At 41.5% G+C, this 16,118-nt stretch overlaps 1 protein-coding gene across 1 annotated transcript in view; it reads right to left on the bottom strand.

Moving 5' to 3' along the window:
• The window catches only part of TSPEAR (thrombospondin-type laminin G domain and EAR repeats), a 130,992-nt gene that overhangs the window by 36,994 nt on the left and 77,880 nt on the right, over positions 1 to 16,118 (bottom strand). Inside the window, exons 6-9 of the mRNA XM_006876805.1 lie at positions 13,020 to 13,151; positions 11,491 to 11,717; positions 9,046 to 9,232; positions 7,456 to 7,685 (exon numbers count right to left, since the gene is read on the bottom strand). Of these exons, the coding sequence (XP_006876867.1) occupies positions 7,456 to 7,685; positions 9,046 to 9,232; positions 11,491 to 11,717; positions 13,020 to 13,151 (776 nt within the window). The remainder of the gene's footprint in view (positions 1 to 7,455; positions 7,686 to 9,045; positions 9,233 to 11,490; positions 11,718 to 13,019; positions 13,152 to 16,118) is intronic.

Below are 16,118 nucleotides of genomic sequence, written 5' to 3'. Positions count from 1 at the left end.
ATCCTTCACGATGCCATCCATAACTTGTCATGATCCCCATATTTGAAAACCTTTGCACAGTCAATAAAGCACAAGTAAACATCTTTCTGGTATTCTCTGCTTTCGGTCAAGATCCATATGAAATCAGTCATGATATCTCTCATTCCAAGTCCTGTTCTGAATCTGGCCTGAATTTCTAACTGTTCTCTGTACTGTTGCAACCATTTTTGAAATATCTTCAGCAAAATATTACTTGCATGTGGTATTTATTATATTGTTCTATGAGTTCCGCATTCTGTTGGGTTGCCTTTCTTTGGAATGGACACAAATATGGATCTCTTCCAATTAATTGGTTAGGTAGCTGTTTTCCAAATTCCTTGGTATAGACGAGTCAGTGCCTCCAGTGTTTCATCAGTCTGCATTCTGTCAATTCCTGGACTCTTGTTTTTCACCAATATCTTCAGTGCAGTTTGGATTTCTTCCTTCAATACCATTGACTCTTGACCATATGTTGCCTTTTGAAGTGGTTGAACATCGATAACTTCTTTTTGGTACAGTGACTGTGTATTACTTCTATATTCATTTGTTCCTTTCTGCATCATTCGATATTTTGCCCATGGGATCGTTCAATATTGTAAGTTGAAGCTTATTATTTTTTCTTTTTTTTCAGTTCTTTAAATGCTGAGCATGTTCTTCCCTTTTGGTTTTCTAACTCCAGGTCTTACCACACTTCGTTATAATACTTTCTATTATAATATGGCTTCAGAGTTGTTCTTTCTGAAGATTCTAGGTGTGTGCATGTTTGGGGTATCCAGCTGTACCCTTGAGCCTCAGTGGGAAGCTCACTGCCACCCCTACCCCAGTGTGTTGGCCCAAAACCCAGGTTCCTCAGTCCCTCCCAGGCCTTGCAGTCCTCAAAGTTTGTGTCCAAATGCATGCACTATGCGTGCCACAGGCAGATAGACATCATTTTCAAGGAAGCCATGTCAATTGACAAGGTCTACATCTCCCAATTCTTCTAAAGCTGTGGGTCCAGCATGCCTTTCCATGCCAATACTTCCTTTGAGCTGACACAGAACTGTTGCTCAAACATCCCTCCATCTTGATTCCTGCTGTAACTAACAATCTGATCATACTTTCACAAGACTAGGACAGTACAGGTATGACTCACAAAGGAGTCCCTGGACTAACTCTGTCCCCACCTGTGGCAGATGTCTTGATATAATCAATCAGTTAAAAGGAGAGTTGTCTTAGAATGTAGTCCTCCCTCAGACTGTAAATAAATATTTCAGAAGAATTTGCTCTCTGTTTAGACTCTGCACTTTTTCTGTTACCTTCCCTATAGATTCTGGGATGCAGCCTGCAAAAGTCTCCTGAGTACTGCCTGAGCTCTGAATTTAGTATTTGCTAGCCCTAAATACCCCATGAGTCAATTCCTTGAAGTAAATCTCTCTATATACATATATATATGTGTATGCATATGCGTATGTGTATACACATGTAATAACTATGCATACATATGTATATATGGAGTTCTGGTGTGGTGCTATAGGATAATCAGAGGACTGCTAACTGCAAGGTTGGAAGTTCAAACTCCCCAGATGCTCCTTGGAAACCCTATAAAGAGTCACTGTGAGTCAGACCTGACTCAATGGCAAACAACAGCATATAAATACATGCACATACATATGCATATACAATGACATATGCGTAGTGTTGCTAGATACCATCGAGTGGGTTGTGATTCATAGTGACCCTAGGTACAACAGAACAAAACACTGCCTAGTCCTGTGCCACCCTAACAACAATTGTATACAAGTGTATTTCAAAAAGTATTTCTGCTAGGGTTCCATTTCATATATGCAAGGGCTTATTCCATACAAAATGTGTTTAAACATTTATCTGTGATTAGTGGATGACTGCAGACAAGTTCTTTCAGTAGCACACTTGTCTTACTCTTCTTAGGATATCATTTTTAAAAAATTGTGCCATTGGAAAAAAATGAGTTTCAGGTCAGAACTCTATGAAATTTTTAACAGAAATCTGTTAAAAAAAACTTTTAACAAAAAATAATTTGGGATATCTTCCCAAATTATTGAAATTTTTGCAACAAATTAATGAGAATTCTGTCCCACATAAAACAACTGTCTTTAGATGGAACATACATTTTAAGAAAGGCTGGTAAGGAATCAAAGATGAGCCAAGAGAGAGAAAATGACTAATCTTAAAGAATGACGAAACTGTGGCTGAAGTCCAGAAACTAGCTACTGATGTTGAGATCTCACATGTTTCAGCATTGTTAATTTTAAGTAAATCTCTTGGCCTCAGCAACCTTTTGACTTGGATGCCATAAGTGTTGCATGAAGATCAGCAAGCTCAGAAAACTGAGCTTTCTAACTTTTCAGTCTTTTAAGCAAGATCAAAGCTAATAAAGATTATTTTATGGAAAAAAATCATAACCTGGGGCAAGTCTGGATTTACCAGTATGATCCAGAGGTCAAGTCCAATCAAAACAATTCACTTTCAAGGGAATCTACTAGACCAGTTAAATCCAAAGCAGAGAGGTTATAGAAACTGATTTTGGGGATCCTCAAGGGACAATCTGAATAGATTTTCTCAAAGGACACAGGACAAAACAGGGGCTAATTAAGAAGAAGTTTTCAAGAAAATTGAAAAATGCTTTGGTGAGAAAAACTCCAGAAAGATCTGTCAAAGAATTTTTTTCCATCATGACAATGCACACTCTCATTCTTCAAGAATAGCAAGGGCTGTCTTATGAGAATTCCATTGGGAAACCTTACCCCATCTACCCTACAGTCCTGGTTTTATCCCTCCAGACACCTGTTTGTTACCCAAACACATAGAACATTTGAAAGAAACATGATTTGAGTCCCTCGAGGATACCAAAAGTCATTTTGATATGGTATAAATGGAAGAGTGCAGAATGCTTCGGGAATGGGTTAGAGAGACAGCAAAACTGCCTTAAAGAGTATACAGACCTTGATTGGGGACATGTTAAGATGCTTCATATTTTTATATTTGTGCTAAATTGTTGTTGTTGTTGTTGTTATCAGGTGCCACCGAGTTAGTACCAATTAATAATTACCCTACACAAAACAGAACTAAACACAGCCCAGTTACATGCCAACTTCATAATCGTTGTATGTCTGAGCCCATTACTGATGCCACTGTGCCAATCCATCTCAATGGGGGTCTTCCACTTTTTCCCCAACTCTCCACTTTACCAAACATCCTTCCTTCTGATAATATGTCCAAGTTATGAGAGTCTGGCAATCCTGGCTTCCAAGGAACATTCTGGCTGTACTTTGTCTAACACAGATTTGTTTGTTCTTTTGGCAGTCGATGGTACTTTCAATATTCTCCTCCAACACCATTACTCAGATGCCTCAATTATTCTATGATTGATGAATATGAGGTTATTGAAAATATCATAGCTTGGATCAGGAGTGCCATAGTCCTCAAACTGACATCTTTGCTCGTGAACATTTTTAAAGAGGTTTTGTACAGCAAATTTGCCTTCAATGCACCTTGGACTTGTTCCTTTAGTATCATTGGCTCTTGATCATATGCTACCTCTTAAAATGGTTGAACATCAACAATTCATTTTTGGTACAGTGACTGTATATTCCTTCATCTGCTTTTGATGCTTTTTGCATCATTCAATATATTGCTCATAGAATCCTTCAACATTACAAGTCAAAGCTTGAATTTTTTCTTCAGTTCCCTCAACTTTAGAAGGGTTGAGTTGAGTGTGTTCATCTCTTTTGTTTTTCTAACTCCAGGTCTTTGCACATTTCGTTATAAGATTTGACTTTGTTTTCTTGAGCTCCATTTAAATTTTTTCTATTCTGCTCTTTTACCTCACCATTGCTTCCATTTGCTTTAGCATCTCTATGCTGGAGAGCAAGTTTCAGAGTATTTTCTGACTTCTCCTGTGGTCTTTTCTTTCTTTTTTGTCTTTTTAGTGACCTTTGCTTTCTTCTTATATGATGTTCTTGATGTCGTCCCACAACTCTTCTGATCTTCGGTCTTTAGTGTCTAATGCACCAAATCTGTTCATCAGATGAACTCTATATTCAGATGGGATATTTTCAAGCTCATATTTTGGCTCTTGTGGACTTGTTTTAATTTTCTTCAGCTTCAACCTAAACTTACATATGAGCAAATAATGTTTGATTCCACAGTCAACCCCTGACCTTGTTTTGACTGATGATATGGAGCTTTTCCACCATTTCTTTCCACAGATGGAGTCAGTTTGATTTCTTTGTATTCCATCTGGTGAGGTCCATGTGTATAGTCATCTTTTATGTTGTTTATAAAAGGTATTTGCAATGAAGGAGTCATTGGTCTTGCAAAATTCTATCATGTGATCTCCAATATCGTTTCTATGGCAATCTTTTCCAACTACTGATCCTTCCTTTTTGTTTCCAACCTGTTCATTCCCATTGCCAGTAATTATCAATACATATTGATTGCATGTTTGATCAATTTCAGACTGAAGAAGCTGGTAGATTCTTTAATTTCATCACCACTGGCTTTAGTTGTTGTTGTGTAAATTTGAATAATAGTGGCATTAACTGGTCTTCTTCATAGGCGAATAGATATTATCCTACCACAGATATACTTCAAGACAGATATGTTCTTTTATATGATGAATGTAATGCCAATCTTCTCCAAACCGTGCGATTATCAGATTTGAAAATGGCCAATACCAGTCCATTTCAGTTCACTAATGTCTAGGATATCAATGTTTATGTGTCCCATTTCATTTTTAACAATTTCCAATTCTGCTAGATTCATATGTCATACATTCCATGTTTTGATTATTAATGGCTGTTTACAGCTGTCTGTCTTTATTTTGAGTTGTGCCCCATCAGCAAATGAAGGTACTGAAGGCTTTACACATTCATGTCATCACAGTCAACTCTTCTCCAGTATTGTATTTTGAGTGCCTTCCAACCTGAGGGACTCATCTTCTGGTACTATATCTGACAATATATGCCTGGTGTTCTTTATCATATTTCACTATTTAATATTCTGGTGCTGACAGTGTTTCACTGCTATTCATAAGGTTTTCTGCGACTAAATATTTGGAAGTAGTCCATCTCTCCTTCTTAGTTTGTTTTATTCTGGAATCTTTATGGAAACCTGTTCACTATGGGTGATCCTGTTGGTATTTGAAATACCAGTGGCATAGTTTCCAGTATCATAGCAACACATAAACCACCTACAGATGAGTGTTATATGTATATATATGTATACTTATGTATGCTGCTATATATATATGATATATTTTTTGTTTTGTGCTATTGAGTCGATTCTGACTTTTAATGTATATATAGTTGTATTTATATAGTTACAGACATAGATATACATACATATATCTTGTATCCTGGTATGGCACTACAGGATAAACACTGGACTGCTAATCTTAAGGTCAGTGGTTCAGACCCACCATTTTCCTTGGAAACCCTATACAGTGTTTTATGAGTTGGAACTGGCTTCACAGCACTTAATAACAACATGTATATATGTATATATCCCGGTGTGGCACTGCAGGATAATGCACTTGACTGCAAGGTCAGGTTGAAATGCAAGTTCAGCAGTTCAAAGCCCACCACTAATGTTGTTGTTGTTGCTAAGTGCTATCTCGAGTCAGTTCTTACTCATAGTGACCCTGTATAAGATTTCCAACTCAGTGGTAGGTTTGGTGATATATACATATATATTTGTTGTTAAGTGCTGTCAAGTCAATTCCAACCCATAGCCACCCTGTATAGGGTTTCCAAGGAGAAGATGGTGAGCTTGAACCACCTTGCAGTTCAAACGACTTTGCAGTCTGACACATTAGCCCAGAGTGCCACACCAGAACTCTCTCTCTCTCTCTCTATCAATGCTAATCACAAGGTTCAAACCCACCAGTTGCTCCATGGGAAAAAGATGAGGTTTTCTACTCTCATTAAGGTTTGCAGCTTTGTAAACCCTATACAGGGTCACTATGAGTTGAAGCTGATTCAGCAGCATCTAACACACACAGATACACACACATATTGCTGTTGTTAAGTGCCATCAAGTTGTTTCCTCCTCATAGAGACCCTGTATAGGGTTTCTGAGAGCAGCTAGTGAGTTTGCAATGCAAGGTCACAGTTCAAACTCACCAGTCGCTCCTGGGAAACACTATACTGTGCAATATATATATTGTTGTTGCTATTAAGTGCTTTTGAGTTGGTTCCAACTCATAGCGACCCTCTATAGGGTTTCTAAAGAGTGACTGGTGAGCTTGAACTGCTGACCCTGTGGTTCAAACAGAGCTTACAGTTCAGCGCATTAACTTGCAGTGCTATACCAGGACTTTCTTTCTCACTCTCTTATATATATAAATATAAATCCATTCTGGAGGCACTGTAGGATAACCACTGGTCTGCTAACCACAAAGTCAACAATTCAAACCCACCAGCCACTCCTGGGGAAAAAAAATAAGACTTTCTTCCCCCCATTGAAGATTTCCAGCCTTGGCAAACCTATACAGGGTTATTATAAGTTGGAATTGACTTGATGGCAATTACTTGATGTAAATATACCAAACCCACTGCCATATATACCAAACCCTAATGCAATGCATTAGGCAAATCTGCTGCACAAGACCTCTTTAAAGTGTTCAAGAGCAAAGATATCAGCTTGAGGACTAAGGTGTGCCTGACGCAAGCCATGGTATTTTCAATAACACCATATGGATGTGAAAGCTGGACAATGAATAAGGAAGACTATGGAAGAGTTGATGCTTTTGAACTATGGTGTTGGAGAGGAATATTAAAAGTACCATGGACTGCCAGAAGACAAACAAATCCGTGTTGGGAGAAGTACAGTCAGAATGCTCTTTAGAAGCCAGGATGGAAGACTTCGTCTCTCATATTTTGGGCATATTATCAGAAATAACAAGTCCCTGGAGAAGGATATTGTGTTTTGTAAGGTGGAGGGTCAGCAAAGAAGAGGGAGACCCTAATGAAATGGATTGGGACAGTGGCAGCAGCAATTGGTTTTAGCTTAACAACGACTGTGACAGGGTGGTACAGGACCGGGCAGTGTTTCACTCTGTTATTCATAAGATTGCTATGAGTCGGCACCTAACAGCAACAACATGGGCTCCTGGTGTGGTCCTATAGGAAAAGCACTGGCTGATGACCAGAAGGTTGACATTTCAAACCCACCAGCTACTCCTCAGAAACACTGTACAGTGTCGCTATGATTTGGAACCAACTTGACGGTACTTAATAACAACGATCTATGTCTCTGTGTTTTTAGAAAACCATGGATGAGATAGCTGGTAAAGGAGCTGGCATTTGATGTGAGGGTGGGTTTCAGACTGAGGTCCCAGAACTGGTGCTGATCTTGTTTCCTGTTGGATCTCCGAAGGTGTGGGTAGCAGATGTGAGGTAAGGAGTGGTGGTTTCTTACCAAAAAGGACTGGAAGAGCTGGAAGGAGCCAATAAGCCAGATATACAGGTGGGAGTACACTTTTGTGGAGGTGCCATTGAAGGTGTTGGCCACGGCCAGGAAGGAGTAGGGCCCCACAGTGAAGAACTCCCAGTCATAAGCACCAGAAGTAGCGATGGTCTGGTTGGCCTCAAAGAACTGGGTCGTCGGGTTCCACTTGTAGATGACACTGTTGATGTTGTGGTTGTCACCTGGAAGCAAGGTGCTACATTTACGGGCAGGAATAGGGTACACAGGAGACTCTCCTGTTGAGTTCCCTCCTCCTCTTCCAATTTTGTGATGCTTCTGCCACCGTGTGGTTAGGGAAGGGGCCAATCACCCCTACTATTATCCTATAACCCATTTTCCATTGCCAAATGCTGGCACAATTCCAAAACCCCACCTGCTGCCTCTGACTCTTTGCAGGTGCTGCTCCCTCAGAAAACCTAAGGGGCTCTACTACCTTACAGGTATCTATACCCTCCCATGGCCTTCCAGGGTTGGGAGACAGGGTCCTGCCTGCCTCCTACTTCATCCCACCATGTACTGGCACATACCTTTGTTCCCACTCCCCCTCACAGGCCGGCCTTTGCACATGCTGTTCTCTTTGCTTGGAAAGATTCTCCCTGTATGTGCTCCCTGAAAACTTCATGCTGAGCCCACCTCTGTGGGAGCACAGCACTCACTCCTGAAGAAGCACTGTTCAGTGGGTTCCTGGGCTTCCACTCTTACCCATGTGCACTTGGGGCCTGACAGTGGTCACAGACTCAGATTAATGCCCTGCCATGAAGACACAGATGTATGGGTCAGAAATGCCCTCTAAGACTGGCTGCCACTGCAGGTCTAGTCCAGGAAGGAAATAAGGTGCAGGGCCAGGGAGGATTAGGGTGGCCACTTGGGACAATGTCTCTCCAGAAACCGATTTCCCAAGTGTGGTGCTGCAGGATAATGCACAGGACCACAAGGTTGGTTTGAATCTCAAGATCAGCAGTTCAGAGCCACCAGTTGCTCCTTGGAAACCCCTTACAAGGGTGCTATGAGTCAGAACTTACACTGTGGCACTTAACAATAACCTGTGCCACAGATATGGCACAGGGCTTGTATTCAAACCCATGTACCATGGGTACCACATGCAGACAGACAGGCAGTGCTCTTCTCAAGGACACATGTCAGTTGGCAGTGTCTACATCTCTCCATTTTTCTAAAGCTGTGGACCCAGCACACCCCTCTATGCCAACAAACATCTTACCTTCTTCTCACTTGTTATCACCAGACTCCATTGAGGGGAGGGGCAGTTAGTTTGAAATAAGGAGGGCAGTGAGTGGACAATCTGTGCTGGGTTCTCCCATAGGTGAGCACTGTAAAGGACCTCAGGTAAGTTGGGAGTTGGACCTGTGGTCACCTGTGTTCACACTTTGACCCAACTGTGTCAGGTAGTACAAGTTGAGCCCAAGAAAACATACTAGATGTGATTCATTACTATTTATGAATGGGATAAAATTACTCCTGCACTTTGCTTGTGCCTTGTCCATGGGATGGTTCTCTTCCAGGTCAAAGGCTATGTATCCCTACCTTCACGGTGGTTGGCTACAGCCAGAAAGTGCTCTCCATTCACTTGGAAGGCCTCCCAGTCACGGGCACTATGGGTGGTGATCCTCTGGTATGCAGTGAACTTTAGTTTCCGGTGGCTCCATTTGTAAATGACAGAGAACTCTTGGCCTTTATCATTTGGTTCAAAATTAGCCACTGCCAGAAAGATCTGAAAAAAAATCCAACCACAACACTTGGTCCTTTGATCTGTGTGAGAAGCCTAGGGCAAGTGTATCTAAATACCATCATGTTAGTCCAGTGAGATAGGGCAGAGGCTGAGCCAGGGTCAAGTAGCATGTTTTTATATTTGAGAAAAAGGAGACATAGAGAGATCATTCTGAGGCTAAGGTTCCCTGGTAGTAACCACATCTTCATTATTGATGGATACAGGTGTGTAGGGTCGGGGCAGGACTGGTTCTCCAGATCTGTGAATTTCATGTATTAAATATCATTTTCTGTTGAGTTGGCCCTGGTTCATGGTGACTCCAAATGTGTCAGAGTAGAACTATGCTCCATAGGGTTTTCAATGGTTGATCTTTCCGAAGTAGATTGCAAAAAGTCTTTTTTCTGAGGTGCCCCTGAGGACTTGAACCACCAACCTTTCAGTTAGCAGCCAAGCTTGTTGATCATTTTCACCACTGTTGTCAAGACCTTCGAGTTAGTTCCGACTCACAACGACCTTGTATAGGGTTTCCAAGGAGCAGCTGGTGAGTTTGAACCACTGACCTTGTGATTCAAACCAACCCTGAGGTCCAGTGTTTATCCTACAGTGCCATACCAGGACCCCAAGACCCTTAAAAATGTCTGTATTCCTTAGCCCATTATTTATACTTTCACTTCTATCTGAAAGTTTAAAACAAAACAAAAAACTGCCTAATTTAGGAAAAGCTTTATGCTCAGAAATGTTTAATGTAACCAGAATTAGTAGGAAAAAAAAATCTCATGACCTGCTTTCCACCAGTAAGGATGTGGTTCACCATGCAATGTCCACATAGGAAGTGCTTTGAGATGTAAAGTTATCAGAAGGCAAAATTGCACAGGTCATGTGACTATAACATGACCTGTGTGAAGCCTGGTATGTAGTGTACCTATGATGTGCACAGTGACAAGTGTACCAAATATGAACTATGCATTTACTTAAGTAGTGGAACAAAACAATCTCTCCTTGCTTTTTCGAATTTCCCAATTTTTAATGGATGCATATTTATCCTTTTTATTTAGAAAGGAAAAAAAAAAAACAACTAGTCTTTCATTCACCACAAAGGGTTTGGAATATAGTAGGGAAGGTGGTAGCTGTAGGCTACAGGAGGGCAGAGGTTTTTGTCTGTTTTGTTCACTGATTTGTCCCCTGTGATGAAGTTGGGGCATGGCTGGACTCAGCACTTATTTGTGGGGTGAATTAATGAGTTGTAGGAAGGAGCTCTGGTAGCATAGTGGTTACGAATCGGCCAGCAGTTCGAAACTACCAGCTGTTCCGCGGGAGAAAGATGAAGCGTTTTGCTCCCATAAAGATTTACAGCCTCGGAAACCCTGTTACAGGGTCGCTATGAGTTGGAACCGACTCCACGGCACTTAACAACAACAACAACAACAGGACAACTCTGAGATGGTGCAGGATGATGGAGGACTGCTTTTGAAATCCAGTGGTAAAAAGGAATGGGGAGGAGAGATTCAGTCTTCCCTGTTATGATATCCATGGTCCCTGTGACCTCACTCCTTAGCACCCTTCTCAATCCAGTCCTCTACAGAAATAGAGTATGCTAATGAGGGTTACATATGCAGTCCTACTTAGACCAGTCCGCTACCATCTGCACTTGTACTATCCTCCATTTGACCTTTCCCATGATGTGCTCCCAAAGTATGTGGTGTGAGTAAAGGCAGAATCAGGAATGCAGATGTTCCCATTCTGAAATGATTTCTACATTTCTGACTTTGTGGATAAGTTTCTGGTCCAAGGAAAGTGATCTAAATCAGTCTTTAGTTTAGTAACAATGGGCGGAGATTTCTGGATGATGCAAATAGTTAATGTGCTCAATTGCCAACCGAAACATTTGAGATTCAAATTTACCCAGAGGTGCCTTAGAAGAAAGATCTGGTGATCCACTTCCCAAAACTCAGCCATTGAAAACCCCATGGAACACAGTTCAATTCTGACAATAGGGGGTCACCATGAATCAGAATTAACTTAACAGTAACTGGTCAATGGCCAGAAATAATGGGTATGAATAATACCACAGAATCGAACACTATCTCAGAATTGTCTTTACTTTCTCAAAATCACATTTTGGACTGCTAATATATATGACTTTGAATGCCTTTGATAACCCAAACAAGATTTTGAAACCCCATGAAGTCTACACAAGAAGCCCAAAACTTTGAAATCCTTGGGTTATTCCAAATTAAAAAGACTCAAGAATGCAAACTTGCCCTTTTTCCGATGGTGAAATGTCTCCAGGACTGCGCCTGGTGTGTGGGAATGGTCTGATAAGAAACAAACTTCCCATCGGTCCACTTGTAGATGGCAGAAGTGGTTTTCCGGTTGGCCGTTGCTACAAAGAGCCCCACCTCAGGGATGATGAAGACCTCGATGCCCAAGGTCTCTGAGTTCGTGAACAGGTTCTGATGCTCCTCCACATAGTCCAGTTTTTCTTTGGCTTATGAGAGAAAAATTGTGGCTTGGTTAACATTCCCCAAAAGCCTATCAATGAATCCTCTTTAGAACATAACCCCCAGGGGTCCTACCCATGACTTCTGAAGCATTAGCGTTAGTGTTGGGGTCTGTTTCACACTGTATAATAGGCCTTGTGCTTCCTTTGACTCTTATAAGCCAGTTATAGATGAGTTAACCCCAAATCATGATACCCTCATGTGTGTCAGAGTAGAACTGTGCTGCATAGCATTTTAGAAGCACCTTGCCAGTCTTTCTTTTAGGTGCCTCTGGGATTCTAACCCACAAGCTTTTCACTAGCAGCCAAGCATATTAATTGTTTGCTCTGCTCAAGGGCTCTTGGAGTGGACTCGATGGCATTTTTTTTTTTTTTTTAACCTTCATAGGCAAAGTCAGAGGAAGACTGCTTGATGCCGCCAAAAGTTTTATGATCTATAGAACTTCTGATGAGACTAATGAGATGAAATGTATATGTCACAGCCCTTTTAGAGGAATTTCCAAAACTTGTTGCTTCTATGAAGGGTCATGCTTTGGATTAACTGATAGAAAGTAGAGGCCAGCCCATGAACGTCCCAGCTGGGACCATTCCCACTTCTTGTGGACAACCATTGGGAACATTTACTACAAGCTTTACAGTCCTTCCCCATAAGTAGGAATGGAATTTTGAAATGTCTGGTTGCATAAATGGATGCTCTTAGGTCCTTGGTCTCATCACACCTTATTTATGACTTTGGACAGGAAAGGTGTGAGGAGAGCAGGCTGCTAGGCTTCCCCATGAGGGAAACACCCTGTGCACCCCACTTTTTCTATGCCACAGTTTGAAAGTGGTAAAGGAAGTCTAAAAGCCCCACCAGTCAGTCAGTCCATGGGTCATGACAAAGAGAGCAAATGTGTCTAAACTAAATGCACAGGTCCATCTACTATTCCGTGTGGGTCATTTTCCTCTTCCTTCAAGGAGGTCCACCTTGCTGAAGAACAAACACCCTGTTCTAGGAATGACATGCATCCTGGCTTGCCTGAGACAGTCCTGGTTGGCGTTTGCTTTCTAAATGTAATTACTGGCCATGTCCCCTTCTACTTTCAGAAAGATCCCAGCCTGAAAGACTCAGTATATGATCATCTAGAGATGGCCCAGGACTGTGTATGTTTCAGTAGCCCAGCTACTCCACCTTGCCATGCCAGACCTACAGAATAATGTGGAAAGTGTGGGTTAGGATGCTGTCGGGTGTCAGATCTCTAAACCTCAGGAGTCCCACAAGTCACAACCAAGACATGAACCCCATCTCACCTGCTAACACAGAGATCCACTTGCTGCCGACACAGAGGTACAGTCCCTTCCGGCCAGCATCGAACCAGAACTGAGCATCTTCCATTTGGGTACAACGGGGCTGTGGCCCCAATGTCACCTTCACATCAGTTTCTGAATGGGAGATCAAGAAGGTAAGAGCGCCCAGTGCATACATGCTCCTTGGAGAAAGACTGAGTGGCCATGTACACACAGCGTCCTGCCTTCATTTTTGCCAGAATTGAAGGGTTTCAACCCTTACATGTCACGGATGAGGAAAATGAGATGCACAGAGTTTAGCCACAGCTCTGGGCTGCCCTTGCATACAGGAAACCAGAACTAGCCGTAAATAGTCTAGACCAGCCCCAAGTGCTTCCACCTATAAATCTTACTTAGCTGGGACTTTCCAAACCCATATTCTCTGGAGACTTCCACATAACAAAGCCAAGAACCCTGCACCTATTACAAAGGAAAGAAAAGACACATGACCCAATCACAATCTTGCCCCAACTTTGAAAGTACCTGTATTTGCCTAAGTGACATCTTTCCAGAAACTGCCACTTATTCGCAGCTAGCTTCTTATTGTTGTTGTTGTGAAGAGTCATCAAGTTGGTTCTTACCCATAGTGACTCTGTTTAGGGTTTCCGAGAAGCAGCTGGTGAGCTTGAACCGCCAACTTTGCAGTTCAGACGGCTTTGCAGTCTGGCGCATTAACCCACAGTGTCACACCAGGACTCTCTAGCTTCTTATAAAAGGAGACAACTTTATTTCTCAAAAGGTACCCTAGTGGTGCAATGGTAAAGCACTCAGTCACTAATCAAAATATTGGCAATTTTAATGCACTCAGTTGCTCCAAAGGACAAAGACTTAATGATTTGCTTTTGTATGATTAACAGTCAAGATAGCCCTGTGGGACAGTTCTACCCTGTCACATGTGGGGTCCCTATGAGTCTGTCATTTTGTTGTACTGTGGTGGCTTGCATGTTGCTGTGATTCTGAAAGTTATGCTACCGGTATTTTAAATATCAGCAGGGTTGCCCATGGTAGACAGGTTTCAGCTGAGCTTCTAGATGAAGACAGACTAGAAAGAAGGAGAGATGGAATACTTCCAGATATCTAGTCATTAAAAACCATATGTATAGCTGTAGAACAATGTCAGCACCAGAATATTAAATATTGAAACATGATGAAGAGCACCAGAATATTGTCAACTATAGTGCTAGAAGATAAGCCCCTCAGGTTGGAAGGCACTTAAAATATGACTGGTGAAGAGCTGCCTCCTCAAAGTAGAGTTGACCCTAATGACACGAATGGAGTAAAACCTTCAGGACCTTCATTTGCTGATGGCGCATAACTCAAAATGAAGAGAAACAGTTTTAACATCCATTAAAAATCAGAACATGGAAATGTACAAAGTATGAATCTAGGAAAATTAGAAATTGTCAAATGAAATGGAACACATAAAAATCAATATCCAAGGCATTGCTGAGCTAAAATGGACTGTATTGGGCATTTTGTATCCGACAAGCACGTGATTTAGTATGCTGGGAATTGAGGAGGAAAGGCATGACAGTCATTATCCAGTATCAAGATCTGTCTTGAAGTATAACACTGTCTGTGATAGGATAATATCCATATGCCTACAAGGAAGACCAATTAATACCTTATTATTCAAATTATGCATCAGCCACTAAAGCAAGTGATGATGAAATTGAAGAATTCTACAAACTTCTTCAGTCTGAAATTGATCAAACATGCAATCAAGATGTGTTGATAATTAAAGGTGATTGAAATGCAAAAGTTGGAAACAAAGAGAAAAGATCAGTAGTTGGAAAATATGGCCTTGGTGATAGAAAAGATGCTGGAGTTTGCATGATAGATTTTGTAAGACCATTGACTTCTTCATTGCGAATAACTTTTTTAAACAACAGAAAAGATGATGATTATACAAATGGACCTCACCAGATGGAATGCACAGGAACCAAATTGACAACATCTGGGAGAAGAAACGATAGAGAAGCTCAATATCATCAGCCAAATCAAGGCCAGGGGCAAAACAAGGTCTGTGGAACAGACCATCAATTGCTCATATGCAAGTTCAGGCTGAAGCTGAAGAAAATTAAAACAAGTACATGAGAGATAAAATATGACTTTGAACACATCTCCTTAACACCCCCCCCCACACACACACTCATCTGAAGAATAGATTTGATGCATTAGACACTAAACCGAAGACCAGAAGAGTTGTGTGATGAAATCAAGAACATCATACAGATTGCCTACTATTGTAAAATAGACACTTGAGTGGGATAAAAAGGAATATTGGGAAGCATGATTACAGAAAGCTTGTAAGTTCATCTTCAGCCTATAACTGATTGGAATACCTAAAAGGGGTTCTACAACTTGCTCCGTAAAACAGACTTCTTGTTGAGTTCTTGTAGTGCATAGGACCTTAGGTGGAATCCTGAGCCCTATCCAGAACCTTTTGAGGTGAGGTATTTATACTTGAAAGGACATGCAGACCAGTCCAGAGTGGATAGAAGAACAGAAGATACTTCCTGAAAGAAGTACCAATAGGATAAAACAAAATCAAAACCCCAAACAGCAGCCTGCTTGGCTATCACAAGAACAAGCAAGCTGTTCACCAGGAGCAATCAAGTCCCTTCAGGACAACACCCCTCCCTTCCCCCCCCCGCCCCAAGACTGAAACTCAAAGGGAACACACGAGCAGGCATGTAAGCTCGCTGGTGACCACTTTGGTCTACTTGTGAGTGGAAGAGGGGGAAAAGCAGTAATGAAGATATGGGCTGAGTTTGATCACGTTCTGTGGACTTCTGTTGACCTCGAGATGAGAGAGAGAAGAAGGGCTGGTTGGCTCGAAGTCTGGGGAGACTTGAGAACTCCTGAGCCCATGGACATTGAACTAGCCACTGAGGGCTAGAGCTGAGAGTGAAGTATTCAGCTGATAAGAAGTGGTGGGAGACTCACAAGAAAGCCCAAACTTGCAGATAGAACCCATTTGACCTAGCTTTGATGGCTTGATGCCAAGAGCTTGACTAGAGGAAGATAAAGAAATTTGATAAAGTGCTACAATTTGATGAA

Source organism: Chrysochloris asiatica, unplaced genomic scaffold, assembly GCF_000296735.1.
Source record: "Chrysochloris asiatica unplaced genomic scaffold, ChrAsi1.0 scaffold00415, whole genome shotgun sequence".
NCBI lineage: Eukaryota > Metazoa > Chordata > Mammalia > Afrosoricida > Chrysochloridae > Chrysochloris > Chrysochloris asiatica.
Note: the sequence above shows the minus strand (reverse complement) of the source record. Positions and strands in the feature narration are given on the sequence as shown.